We start from the raw sequence: 13,331 nt of genomic DNA, 5'->3' as shown, positions 1-13,331 counted from the left end.
GTTTAAATCACAAAGACTAGGCTTTTGTTAAACTTTGGGATTTTCTGTTGTCTGTTTCTGCAAGGAAAGCCTATATGAAAGGATCTGCTTCAGCTGCTGACTGGCTTAGGTTTTTAATGTGAAATTATGTTTGATTAAATGGTGCTTTTTCACTGGTGAAACGTGTCTTGAATTATGTTTAATAACTAAATAAAGAACAAAGTGTGTAGAATAGAAAATATTTGCAGCACTTAGGCTCACCAACTGTGAAAAAACTGAAAATGTCCCTTATATCTGTCCAGTAAAATACCTACTGGTTATCATATCTGTCCAGTAAAATACCTAGTGGTTATCATATCTGTCCAGTAAAATACCTGCTGGTTATCATATCTGTCCAGTAAAATACCTAATGGTTATCATATCTGTCCAGTAAAATACCTAGTGGTTATCATATCTGTCCAGTAAAATACCTAGTGGTTATCATATCTGTCCAGTAAAATACCTAGTGGTTATCATATCTGTCCAGTAAAATACCTAGTGGTTATCATATCTGTCCAGTAAAATACCTGCTGGTTATCATATCTGTCCAGTAAAATACCTAATGGTTATCATATCTGTCCAGTAAAATACCTAGTGGTTATCATATCTGTCCAGTAAAATACCTAGTGGTTATCATATCTGTCCAGTAAAATACCTGCTGGTTATCATATCTGTCCAGTAAAATACCTACTGGTTATCATATCTGTCCAGTAAAATACCTAGTGGTTATCATATCTGTCCAGTAAAATACCTAGTGGTTATCATATCTGTCCAGTAAAATACCTAGTGGTTATATCTGTCCAGTAAAATACCTAGTGGTTATCATATCTGTCCAGTAAAATAACTAGTGGTTATCATATCTGTCCAGTAAAATACCTAGTGGTTATCATATCTGTCCAGTAAAATACCTGCTGGTTATCATATCTGTCCAGTAAAATACCTAGTGGTTATCATATCTGTCCAGTAAAATACCTAGTGGTTATCATATCTGTCCAGTAAAATACCTACTGGTTATATCTGTCCAGTAAAATACCTACTGGTTATATCTGTCCAGTAAAATACCTACTGGTTATATCTGTCCAGTAAAATACCTAGTGGTTATCATATCTGTCCAGTAAAATACCTAGTGGTTGTCATGTCTGTCCAGTAAAATACCTACTGGTTATCATATCTGTCCAGTAAAATACCTACTGGTTATATCTGTCCAGTAAAATACCTAGTGGTTATCATATCTGTCCAGTAAAATACCTAGTGGTTATCATATCTGTCCAGTAAAATACCTAGTGGTTATCATATCTGTCCAGTAAAATACCTAGTGGTTGTCATATCTGTCCAGTAAAATACCTAGTGGTTATCATATCTGTCCAGTAAAATACCTAGTGGTTATATCTGTCCAGTAAAATACCTAGTGGTTATATCTGTCCAGTAAAATACCTACTGGTTATCATATCTGTCCAGTAAAATACCTAGTGGTTATCATATCTGTCCAGTAAAATACCTAGTGGTTATCATATCTGTCCAGTAAAATACCTACTGGTTATATCTGTCCAGTAAAATACCTACTGGTTATCATATCTGTCCAGTAAAATACCTAGTGGTTATCATATCTGTCCAGTAAAATACCTAGTGGTTATCATATCTGTCCAGTAAAATACCTACTGGTTATCATATCTGTCCAGTAAAATACCTACTGGTTATCATATCTGTCCAGTAAAATACCTAGTGGTTATCATATCTGTCCAGTAAAATACCTAGTGGTTATCATATCTGTCCAGTAAAATACCTAGTGGTTATCATATCTGTCCAGTAAAATACCTACTGGTTATCATATCTGTCCAGTAAAATACCTGCTGGTTATCATATCTGTCCAGTAAAATACCTAGTGGTTATCATATCTGTCCAGTAAAATAACTAGTGGTTATCATATCTGTCCAGTAAAATACCTGCTGGTTATCATATCTGTCCAGTAAAATACCTAGTGGTTATCATATCTGTCCAGTAAAATACCTAGTGGTTATCATATCTGTCCAGTAAAATACCTAGTGGTTATCATATCTGTCCAGTAAAATACCTGCTGGTTATCATATCTGTCCAGTAAAATACCTAGTGGTTATCATATCTGTCCAGTAAAATACCTAGTGGTTATCATATCTGTCCAGTAAAATACCTACTGGTTATCATATCTGTCCAGTAAAATACCTAGTGGTTATCATATCTGTCCAGTAAAATACCTGCTGGTTATCATATCTGTCCAGTAAAATACCTACTGGTTATCATATCTGTCCAGTAAAATACCTAGTGGTTATCATATCTGTCCAGTAAAATACCTGCTGGTTATCATGTCTGTCCAGTAAAATACCTAATGGTTATCATATCTGTCCAGTAAAATACCTAATGGTTATCATATCTGTCCAGTAAAATACCTACTGGTTATATCTGTCCAGTAAAATACCTGCTGGTTATCATATCTGTCCAGTAAAATACCTACTGGTTATCATGTCTGTCCAGTAAAATACCTAATGGTTATCATATCTGTCCAGTAAAATACCTACTGGTTATATCTGTCCAGTAAAATACCTGCTGGTTATCATATCTGTCCAGTAAAATACCTAGTGGTTATCATATCTGTCCAGTAAAATACCTAGTGGTTATCATATCTGTCCAGTAAAATACCTACTGGTTATCATATCTGTCCAGTAAAATACCTAGTGGTTGTCATATCTGTCCAGTAAAATACCTAGTGGTTATCATATCTGTCCAGTAAAATACCTAGTGGTTATCATATCTGTCCAGTAAAATACCTACTGGTTATCATATCTGTCCAGTAAAATACCTAGTGGTTGTCATATCTGTCCAGTAAAATACCTAGTGGTTATCATATCTGTCCAGTAAAATACCTGCTGGTTATCATATCTGTCCAGTAAAATACCTAGTGGTTATCATATCTGTCCAGTAAAATACCTAGTGGTTATCATATCTGTCCAGTAAAATACCTGCTGGTTATCATATCTGTCCAGTAAAATACCTAGTGGTTATCATATCTGTCCAGTAAAATACCTAGTGGTTATCATATCTGTCCAGTAAAATACCTAGTGGTTATCATATCTGTCCAGTAAAATACCTACTGGTTATATCTGTCCAGTAAAATACCTACTGGTTATCATATCTGTCCATTCACCATTCAAACCCATCAGCGTTGCAGTTCTTGACACACTCGAACCAGTGTACCTGGCACCTATTACCATTCACCGTTCAAAGGCACTTAAAACACGCCCATTCACTCTCTGAATGACACATACAGAGTCCATGTCTCAATTTTCTCAAGTCTTAAAAATCCTTCTTTAACCTTTCTCCGCCCCTTCATCTACACTGATTTAAGTGGTTTTAACAGGTGACATCAATAAGGCATCATAGCTTTCACCTGGATTCACCTGGTCAGTCTGTGTCATGGGAAAGAGCAGGTGTTCCTAATATTTTGTTCACTCAATGTATGGTGCCAATGGCTATATAAATGTAATGTAAATGTCAATGATATCTATAGTTATTGCCAATATTGTCATCATTTCCATGTGGAAAATGAGTAACAACACTATATGTCTGGAAGGGTCTTCTCCAATAACTCTTCAGAAACTATAATCTTGAAGTCCCACACAGTACAACCAAATATGTTGTTAAATAAGTACTTCTTAAGGATCCAACCCTTTTTTTCAATTTTCACCAAAAAATGACATACCCATATCTCGCTGCCTGTAGCTCAGGACCTGAAGCAAGGATATGCATATTCTTGACACCATTTGAAAAGAAACACTTTGAAGTTTGTGGAAATGTGAAATGAATGTGGGAGAATATAACACATTAGATCTTTGTATTTTTTTTGTACCATCATCTTTGAAATGCAAGAGGAAGGTCACAATGTATTATTCCAGCCCAGGCACAATTTAGATTTTGGCCACTAGATGGCAGCAGTGTATGTGCAAAGTTTTAGACTGATCCAATGAACCATTGCATATATGTTCAAAATGTTGTATCAAGTCTGCCCAAATGTGCCTAATTGGTTTATTAATACATTTTCAAGTTCATAACTGTGCACTCTCCTCAAACAATAGCATGGTATTATTTCACTGTAATAGCTACTGTAAATTGGACAGTGCAGTTAGATTAACAAGAATTTAAGCTTTCTGCCAATATCAGATATGTCTATGTCCTGGGAAATGTTCTTGTTACTTACAACCTCATGCTAATCACATTAGCCCACGTTAGCTCAACCGTCCCACGGGGGGGGGGGACACACACCGTTCCCATAGAGGTTAAAGAAATACGCAGAGAAAAGAGGGGTTGATATTTTACTAGAAAAAGAAACCTAATACAAAGAAAGATTGTGTTAAACCCAGAAAAACCTACGGTGGTTAGTAGTCAGCCAGCAGTCAGCCTGTCTGCTTCAACGATACACAGATAGGAGTGCCTGCCTGGGGTTAGTTCATTTGGTGGGAGATTGAAAACTAAAACAACGATCTAAATATCTTGTAAGCTCTAGAGGGTTAGGAGAGGGAGAGAGAAAAAGACTAGGGCTTAGAGTGAGAGTTTAAAGACTGACTGGTCATGTCAGTGCCTATAAGAGTCGAAAGGTCAAAGCTAGAGAAAGTCAAAGGTTTAATGAAAAGGGTTAGGTCAAGGTGACTTTGTGTGCATTGACACTCAGTTTAGGCAGGACCCTGTCAGTGGGAGGAGAGGAGAAGAGTGGAGGAGAGGAGATACACAGTGCTCAAAATGCCAGGGCCAAGGCAATACTACCCACGCAACTGCTGTCAATGCCACCAAACTCCACCATTCAGTTAGAACTCTTTCATTTTAAACGTGTGGTACTTAAAAATAAACTTGAATTTAGTTATTTTAGTTATTTTTTCTTTCTCCCTTTCCTCTTAGCCCATCCAGACAGCTGCAATAGACTTTAAAACAGAAGACGGTCAGACAAAATAACCTTTTCACAGGAACAAACATGAAGATCTGGGACTATTGTACGAACAGAGGCTATGTGCTCAAAATGGTGGACAAAAAAACGAAATAAAAACGGGGAACAAACAAACAACTAGAAAAAAATAAACATCTCGTGTCAAAGATCGTTCTGTAAGAGTTGACACTGTGTAAGTGACGATGTGTGTTCGTGTTTGTAAATTTGTTTGTGGGTGTCAGATTGACATTCAGTGTGGATTAGGACATACAAAGACTGTGGAACATAATCATTATCATTATCAAAACACCCTTTAACAGAACATATGTCATGGCCTCACTCAATGGTGATCATATAATTTTCTATAGCTCTCTATAGACGTGTGTATATATATATATATATATATATATATTCATTTGTATTATATATAATATGTATTTATAAAAAGATGTATTCATAATTACAAGTGGCATTTTCTTATATTCATTATTGCAATGAATTATTACCTAAGATGGTTAAAAAAGAGAGGTGAGTTCAGTTTTGCTACACAGTAATTTACAACAGTTTAAAATGCAAGCTTCTGAAACAGTCAGTACCTTCCCTCTCCACTGGAAAACAACATGTCCATGTCCCACGTGACACCCTGTCCCCCATATAGTGGACTACTTTACACCAGCGCTCTAGATGGCTAAATCTGGCCCTGGTCAAAAACAATACCTTATATGGGGGATTTACCTTTATAAGTTTTCTTCACTTTTCACAGAATGTACAGCTTTACCTCTGTTTCCCGCCCCGAGAAGGGATACATGTAGTTGTTATTTAGCGTTACTGTCATTATTATGGATCGTTTCAGTAGCTATTACTCTTTTTATTTTCATTTTTTACAAACCCCTGTGAATCCTACGGTCGTGTTAGCCATAAGAGTTTGGAGATATCAGTTGAGTTTTCATCTATTACGGTAACTTCAGTGATCTCTGCATTGTGTTTGCGAGACGCTAACCAAAGCGTTGTAAAAGCATGTTCGTCTGAACAGTTCATGGAGAAAGAGCAGGTTTGTACAGTCCAACGTTTTCAGGTTTACAGTTTTCTGGTCTTATAAGTGATTCGCCTGGAGCTTATTCTTCGTAGGCAAGTGAAGATGATGAAGATTTGTCCTAAAGCATTGTTTCCTGGTAGGGGATCAGGGGTGTGGCTTGTTAGAGGACGCAGTCTATCACATTGGAGCAGATAAAGTCACGTCTGCCTGCTCATGACAGTGCTCAAAGTCTTCATCATCACCATCATCATCACCATTTTCATATTTTTATCTTTCTCAGTTTTTCTTTTCGGTTCCACGTCGTCAGTGTTCTAACACTTAGTTTGTCACCTTGTTGTCCTTGTTTCATGGAGGTCAAGTTAGGATTTTAGTGTGATGGTGATCATCATATTTGTCCCTCCTCTCTCCCTGTTGTTGCTGTTAGCTTGCTGGCGGTCTCTGGTCTGTGTGTCTGTGTGTGTGGCGTCGGGGTGGTAATGACGTAGCCGTGTGTGTGGTTAAGGCACAGTGTGTGTTTTTGGTTTTCAGGGTAGGCCCGATGGTAGGGTAAGCCCTGGGTGTCTGAGGGAGTGGCCAGCATGGACGGCCTTAGGGCAGTCCGGTGTTAAAACACGCCCATTCTCACCCACACTGCCCGTGATTGACAGCCGAGCCTTGTTCCGCATGGCTTCTGTAAAGGGCAGCTGGAGGGGAAGAGCCAGGGGAGGATGACAGGGTGATTTAGAGAGGGATGGGCAATGGGAAAAGAGGAAAGAAAGAAACACTTGTGAGTTTTTGTAATATGACCCTAATGAATCATATACATAATTCACTGTCAAAACATAGGAACACACAAATACATGTTCATATGCTCATAAGCACAAATGAATGCACACACACACACACACACACAAGAATTGGAACATACAGGTAACTGCCAAAATAAAGGGAAAACTTGGGTAAATGAGGGATACAAAGTATAATGAAGGCAGGTGATTCCACGCAGGTGTGATTCCTGAGTTAATTAAGCAGTTAACATTACATCATGCTTATGGTCATGTATAAAAGTACCCAGTACTATGGCTAGAAGAGATCTCAGTGACTTTGAAAGACTGGTCTCATAAAGGTGTGTGTGTGTCTCAGTCACCAGATCTCAACACAATTGAACACTTGTGGGAGATTCTGGAGCGACGCCTGAGACAGTTTTCCACCACCATCAACAAAATACCACATTATGTAATTTATTGTAGAAGAATGATGTCGCATCCCTCCAATAGAGTTCCAGACACTTGTAGAATCTATGCCGAGGTGCACTGAAGGTGTTCTGGCGGCTCGTAGGGACCCAACGCCCTGTTAAGACACTTTATGTTGGTGTTTCCTTTATTTTGGCTGTTACCTGTATATGACTACTTAAACTAGCATTGTATAAAAAAGGCAGGCAAAAACAAACACACAGATGCTTAGGATACGTTTCAAATACGTTTTTGTGAGACATCTGCATTTCAAGGTGACCATGCATTTCTGGGGTCTTGGTTTGAAAAACATGGAAGGTGAGGTTTTGTAAATTTAGGATTTGTACAGTAAGGTGAGGTTTTGTACAGTACAGTTGTGGCCAAAAGTTTTGAGAATGACACAAATATTAATTTTCACAAAGTCTGCTGCCTCAGTTTGTATGATGGCAATTTGCATATACTCCAGAATGTTATGAAGAGTGATCAGATGAATTGCAATTAATCGCAAAGTCCCTCTTTGCCATGCAAATGAACTGAATCCCCCAAAAACATTTCCACTGCATTTCAGCCCTGCCACAAAAGGACCAGCTGAGATCATGTCAGTGATTCTCTCGTTAACACAGGTGTGAGTGTTGACGAGGACAAGGCTGGAGATCACTCTGTCATGCTGATTGAGTTCGAATAACAGACTGGAAGCTTCAAAAGGAGGGTGGTGCTTGGAATCATTGTTCTTCCTCTGTCATCCATGGTTACCTGCAAGGAAACACGTGCCGTCATCATTGCTTTGCACAAAAAGGGCTTCACAGGCAAGGATTTTGCTGCCAGTAAGATTGCACCTAAATCAACCATTTATCGGATCATCAAGAACTTCAAGGAGAGCAGTTCAATTGTTGTGAAGAAGGCTTCAGGGCGCCCAAGAAAGTCCAGCAAGTGCCAGGACGTCTCCTAAAGTTGATTCAGCTGCGGGATCGGGGCACCACCAGTACAGAGCTTGCTCAGGAATGGCAGCAGGCAGGTGTGAGTGCATCTGCACGCACAGTGAGGCAAAGACTTTTGGAGGATGGCCTGGTGTCAAGAAGGGCAGCAAAGAAGCCACTTCTCTCCAGGAAAAACATCAGGGACAGACTGATATTCTGCAAAAGGTACAGGGTTTGGACTGCTGAGGACTGGGGTAAAGTCATTTTCTCTGATGAATCTCCTTTCCGATTGTTTGAGGCATCCGGAAAAAAGCTTGTCCGGGGAAGACAAGGTGAGCGCTACCATCAGTCCTGTGTCATGCCAACCGTATAGCATCCTGAGACCATTCATTGGTGGGGTTGTTTCTCAGCCAAGGGAGTGGGCTCACTCACAATTTTGCCTAAGAACACATCCATGAATAAAGAATGGTACCAACACATCCTCCGATAGCAACTTCTCCCAACGATCCAGGAACAGTTTGGTGACGAACAATGCCTTTTCCAGCATGATGGAGCACCTTGCCATAAGGCAAAAGTGATAACTAAGTAGCTCGGGGAACAAAACATCGATATTTTGGGTCCATGGCCAGGAAACTCCCCAGACCTTAATTTAATTGACTTGTGGTCAAGCCTCAAGAGGCGGGTGGACAAACAAAAACCCACAAATTCTGACAAACTCCAAGCATTGATTATGCAAGCATGGGCTGCCATCAGTCAGGATGTGGCCCAGAAGTTAATTGAAAGCATGCCAGGGCGGATTGCAGAGGTCTTGAAAAGGAAGGGTCAACACTGCAAATATTGACTCTTTGCATCAACTTCATGTAATTGTCAATAAAAGCCTTTGACACTTATGAAATGCTTGTAATTATACTTCAGTATTCCATAGTAACATCTGACAAAAATATCTAAAGACACTGAAGCAGCAAACTTTGTGAAATGTAATATTTGTGTCATTCTCAAAACTTTTGGCCACGACTGTAAGGTGAGGTTTTGTAAAGTGAGGTTTTGTAAGGTGAGGTTTTGTACAGTAAGGTGAGGTTTTGTAAAGTGAGGATTTGTACAGTAAGGTGAGGTTTTGTACAGTAAGGTGAGGTTTTGTAAAGTGAGGATTTGTACAGTAAGGTGAGGTTTTGTACAGTAAGGTGAGATTTGCAAGGTGAGTTTTTGTACAGTAAGGTGAGGTTTGTAAGGTGAGATTTTGTACAGTAAGGTGAGGTTTGTAAGGTGAGGATTTGTACAGTAAGGTGAGGTTTTGTACAGTAAGGTGAGGTTAGTAAGGTGAGATTTTGTACAGTAAGGTGAGGTTTGTACGGTGAGATTTTATACAGTAAGGGGAGGTTTTGTAAAGTGAGGATTTGTACAGTAAGGTGGGGTTTTGTACAGTAAGGTGAGGTTTGTAAGGTGAGGTTTTGTACAGTAAGGTGAGGTTTTGTAAGGTGAGGTTTTGTACAGTAAGGTGAGGTTTTGTAAGGTGAGGTTTTGTACAGTAAGGTGAGGGTTTGTAAGGTGAGATTTTGTACAGTTTAGGTTTTGTACAGTAAGGTGAGGGTTTTGTAAAGTGAGGTTTGTACGGTGAGGTGAGGTTTTGTACAGTAAGTTTAGGTTTTGTACAGTAAGGTGTGAGGTTTGTAAGGTGAGGTTTTGTACAGTAAGGTGAGGTTTTGTAAGGTGAGGTTTTGTACAGTAAGGTGAGGTTTTGTAAGGTGAGGTTTTGTACAGTAAGGTGAGGGTTTGTAAGGTGAGATTTTGTACAGTTTAGGTTTTGTACAGTAAGGTGAGGGTTTTGTAAAGTGAGGTTTGTACGGTGAGGTGAGGTTTTGTACAGTAAGTTTAGGTTTTGTACAGTAAGGTGAGGGTTTTGTAAAGTGAGGTTTGTACGGTGAGGTGAGGTTTTGTACAGTTTTTCTAACTCCACCTCATTCAGGATGTTTTTCTAACTCCACCTCATTCAGGATGTTTTTCTAACTCCACCTCATTCGGGATGTTTTTCTAACTACCTCATTCAGGATGTTTTTCTAACTCCACCTCATTCAGGATGTTTGGGCATTTCTAGAACAATTCTACAATTCTAGAACTCTGACAGGGGGCTTAACTTGTCTGTAAAACTCCAGTCCTCCAATGAAGCAGTCCTGCTGGTTTTCTGTTCTCCTTAGTACCTAACTGGTCAATCAATGTTATTGATTGAATAGAGAGATGGTCCATACACCTGCTTACCAAGGTCTAAATCAGTCACTTATTAGAACAGTGTTAAAACCAGCAGACAGTGCGGGCCTTGAGGACAGGAGATGTGCACCAATGTTCTATGTCTTATGTGCTGTATGTGTAGTGTGCTGAGTATGGACAGAATGCAGGTGTAGAACATCCTCATCATCATCATCATCTGCAGCCAAAGACGATGGAACCAATCTGCCACCTGCCCCCAGAGTGCTCTGGGGTGAAGCGCTACACATCAATGATCAGAAAAACAAACAAAAACTGAAACATAAGAAGCTGTCACAACAGGAAAATAAAGGGAAAAACAAAAGCACATTGGTTCCACAATGCTTCACCACAGTCACAACAACACTGGTTTGCTGTTGCTAGAGGCTACACGCACAAGAAACTTCACACCAGCCCACCTATAGGAGGCCCTAAGTCCTACCCCTATATCTTGACCCCCTCGGAGCCGTATACGTTGTACCCCTCTCTATAAGTGGCTAAATTCTGGGTGCTGGGAGAGGGGCTGGGGCAGTGAGGGGGGCTAAGGTCCACCTTCATGCGCTTGGCCTCGGCACGCGACTTGTAGCAGAACTCGACCAGGGCCACCAGCATGGCTAGGCCCAGACCCCCCACCAGGATGTAGAAGACCCCAGCCACGTTGCTCAGGCTCAGGGCCTGGGAGGACTTGTCCTGGGAGGGGGGACGGAGAGCACAGGGGTTAGAGAGAGAGATAGTGGAGCTAGTGAGACACAGAACAGGCAGCTTAGTTATTTAGTTTTCAGCACAATAACGTCTACTTCTACAAACAACTACAGCATCTACCACTACTATGACTAGTCTACTACGGGAAGCACTTCTACTACTACCATCATTAAAGCGTATTATCTACAAGTGCATATAATACATCTATTACTACTACTATGACAGTAGTACTACATCAACTGCATATCTACTACTAATGCATGACTACAATTTAAGTAAATAAACATTTTAATATTGCTACAAGTATTAAGTATTAAGTCGAGGATGACTAGTACATCATACCAATTAAAGTATATTCAGTCATCGTATTAGTCAGGCTTTTGGATGAGTGATGATAAAGTATTCTATTCAGACAGTCTTGGTGAAGGTCCCCGGTATTTTAAGAACTTCACTGGCATTCTTAAAAGTTCTCTGATATTCTAAGATTCTCTCTAGTGTTCTAAAGACAACTCACATGTTCTAAGAATCTCTCTAGTGTTCTAAAGACAACTCACATGTTCTAAGAATCTCTCTAGTGTTCTAAAGACAACTCACATGTTCTAAGAATCTCTCTAGTGTTCTAAAGACAACTCACATGTTCTAAGAATCTCTCTAGTGTTCTTCTAAAGACAACTCACATGTTCTAAGAATCTCTCTAGTGTTCTAAAGACAACTCACATGTTCTAAGAATCTCTCTAGTGTTCTAAAGACAACTCACATGTTCTAAGATTATCTGTAGTTTTATAAGACTCATGATGTTTCAAAGAACCTCTCCACTCTTTGACTTGTCTTCTACCCAGAGTAAACCAGAGAATAGTCAACTGAATGTTATTCTGAGAGTAAGGCCATTATTATGAAGGCCATAATCACATTATACAGGCAGATGTGGCATAGGCAGAATACTAACAGTGATAGAACTATTCAACAGTAATCAATCAAATATTATTATTAGATTATATCAAAATGTAACTGATGCTAATCCTAATGCTAATCCTGATGCTAATCCTAATGCTAATCTTAGTCTCCAGGCTAATCTAGAGTCGTGCCTGTCTGTCACACAGTGAGGGTGTTTGGTCCCCCACTCTGCCCGTGACACTGACCTTACTTCCCGAGTCCTTGGGTCCACACTCGCCCTTATCGTACCACCATTTGTTTTTCAGTTTGTCTAAGACGCCTGCTTCACTCAGTTTCAAAACCGCAAGGTTTACCGGGGTTCTTGGCGTGTAAAAATAACATAAATAACATCATAGGTCATGTTATTTTATGTTATTAGGTCACATACAGTCAGAACTGTCACATAAATGGTACTGCTTGGTAAAAGTGACCCAGTCTGGGTCCCACTGAGTACATGTGTGTATGCTCGTTGGGGGGCTGAGGGGGGCGAGAGCTAAGCGAGCTGCAGACATATGAGTGGGACCCCCCTGCATCACTTCAGGTAACGTGCCCATGCTGCCCCAGCCGGCGCTACACAAGCAGAGGCAATTACTGTGAACACAGGACTATTGGCATGGCCTACTCACACTTGGAGAGAGGGGACTGCATGGGGCAATTTACTGCACGTCATTAACAAGAGCTGGGTAAGAGATCTGAAAATGAATCTAAAAGGCACCAAACAATAAAGTAAATAACAATAAAGTATATCATCGCCCTAGTTCATCCGTCCATCCTTCCTCTCTATCTCTCCCTCTACGTCAGGGATCATCAACTACATTCAGCCACGAGCAGATGGTCAGGGGGCTGGAACATAATAAAAATATATATTTTTATACTGCAAATTGACCACAAGATGCCTAAACAGATATAATATTTCACTAAACCATAATAATTTCATACCTTGATTACATTTGGGAACATTGTCCTGCGTAGGGTGCCGTTTTTTGGATGGGACGTTAAAACGGGTGTCTTGTTCACCCCGGTGTCATGGCTAAATTCCCAACCTGGCCACATTCCATCATTCCCTTTATTCCTAATTAGCATATATCCCTCCTCACCTCTCCACCTGATAGCTGATGTGTGGTAAAATGGTCGCTGTGCATCACTGAGGTGGGTGCTACACATTGATGGTGAATAAGGTGAGTTTCCCCCAACTATGTAAAGCGCTTTGAGTATCTCAGTTGGTAGAAAAGTGCTATATAAATCCAATCAAGTAGTATTAATTATTATTATTTGCATACAAACACATACTGTATGTGTGGGAATACTTGGGAACAGATTTACGAAAT

General features: G+C 39.9%; 1 protein-coding gene across 7 annotated transcripts in view; it reads right to left on the bottom strand.

The window, feature by feature from the left end:
* Positions 1–4,344: 4,344 nt before the first annotated feature.
* The window catches only part of LOC139549532 (glutamate receptor 4-like), a 163,299-nt gene continuing 154,312 nt past the window's right edge, over positions 4,345–13,331 (bottom strand). Inside the window, exons 16-18 of one of the 7 annotated variants that reach the window (XM_071360122.1) lie at positions 12,210–12,324; positions 10,921–11,058; positions 4,345–6,685 (exon numbers count right to left, since the gene is read on the bottom strand). In XM_071360122.1, coding sequence (XP_071216223.1) covers positions 6,527–6,685; positions 10,921–11,058; positions 12,210–12,324 — 412 coding nt within the window. In that variant the 3' untranslated portion in view covers positions 4,345–6,526. Of the gene's footprint in view, positions 6,686–10,787; positions 11,059–12,209; positions 12,325–13,331 lie in introns of those variants that run through there. The other 6 variants (XM_071360125.1, XM_071360121.1, XM_071360123.1 and 3 more) reach the window with 6 other exon arrangements.

This window comes from Salvelinus alpinus, chromosome 22 (assembly GCF_045679555.1).
Source record: "Salvelinus alpinus chromosome 22, SLU_Salpinus.1, whole genome shotgun sequence".
NCBI classification, from domain to species: domain Eukaryota; kingdom Metazoa; phylum Chordata; class Actinopteri; order Salmoniformes; family Salmonidae; genus Salvelinus; species Salvelinus alpinus.
The sequence above is the reverse complement of the archived record's forward strand: the minus strand, read 5'-3'. Positions and strand labels throughout refer to the sequence as shown.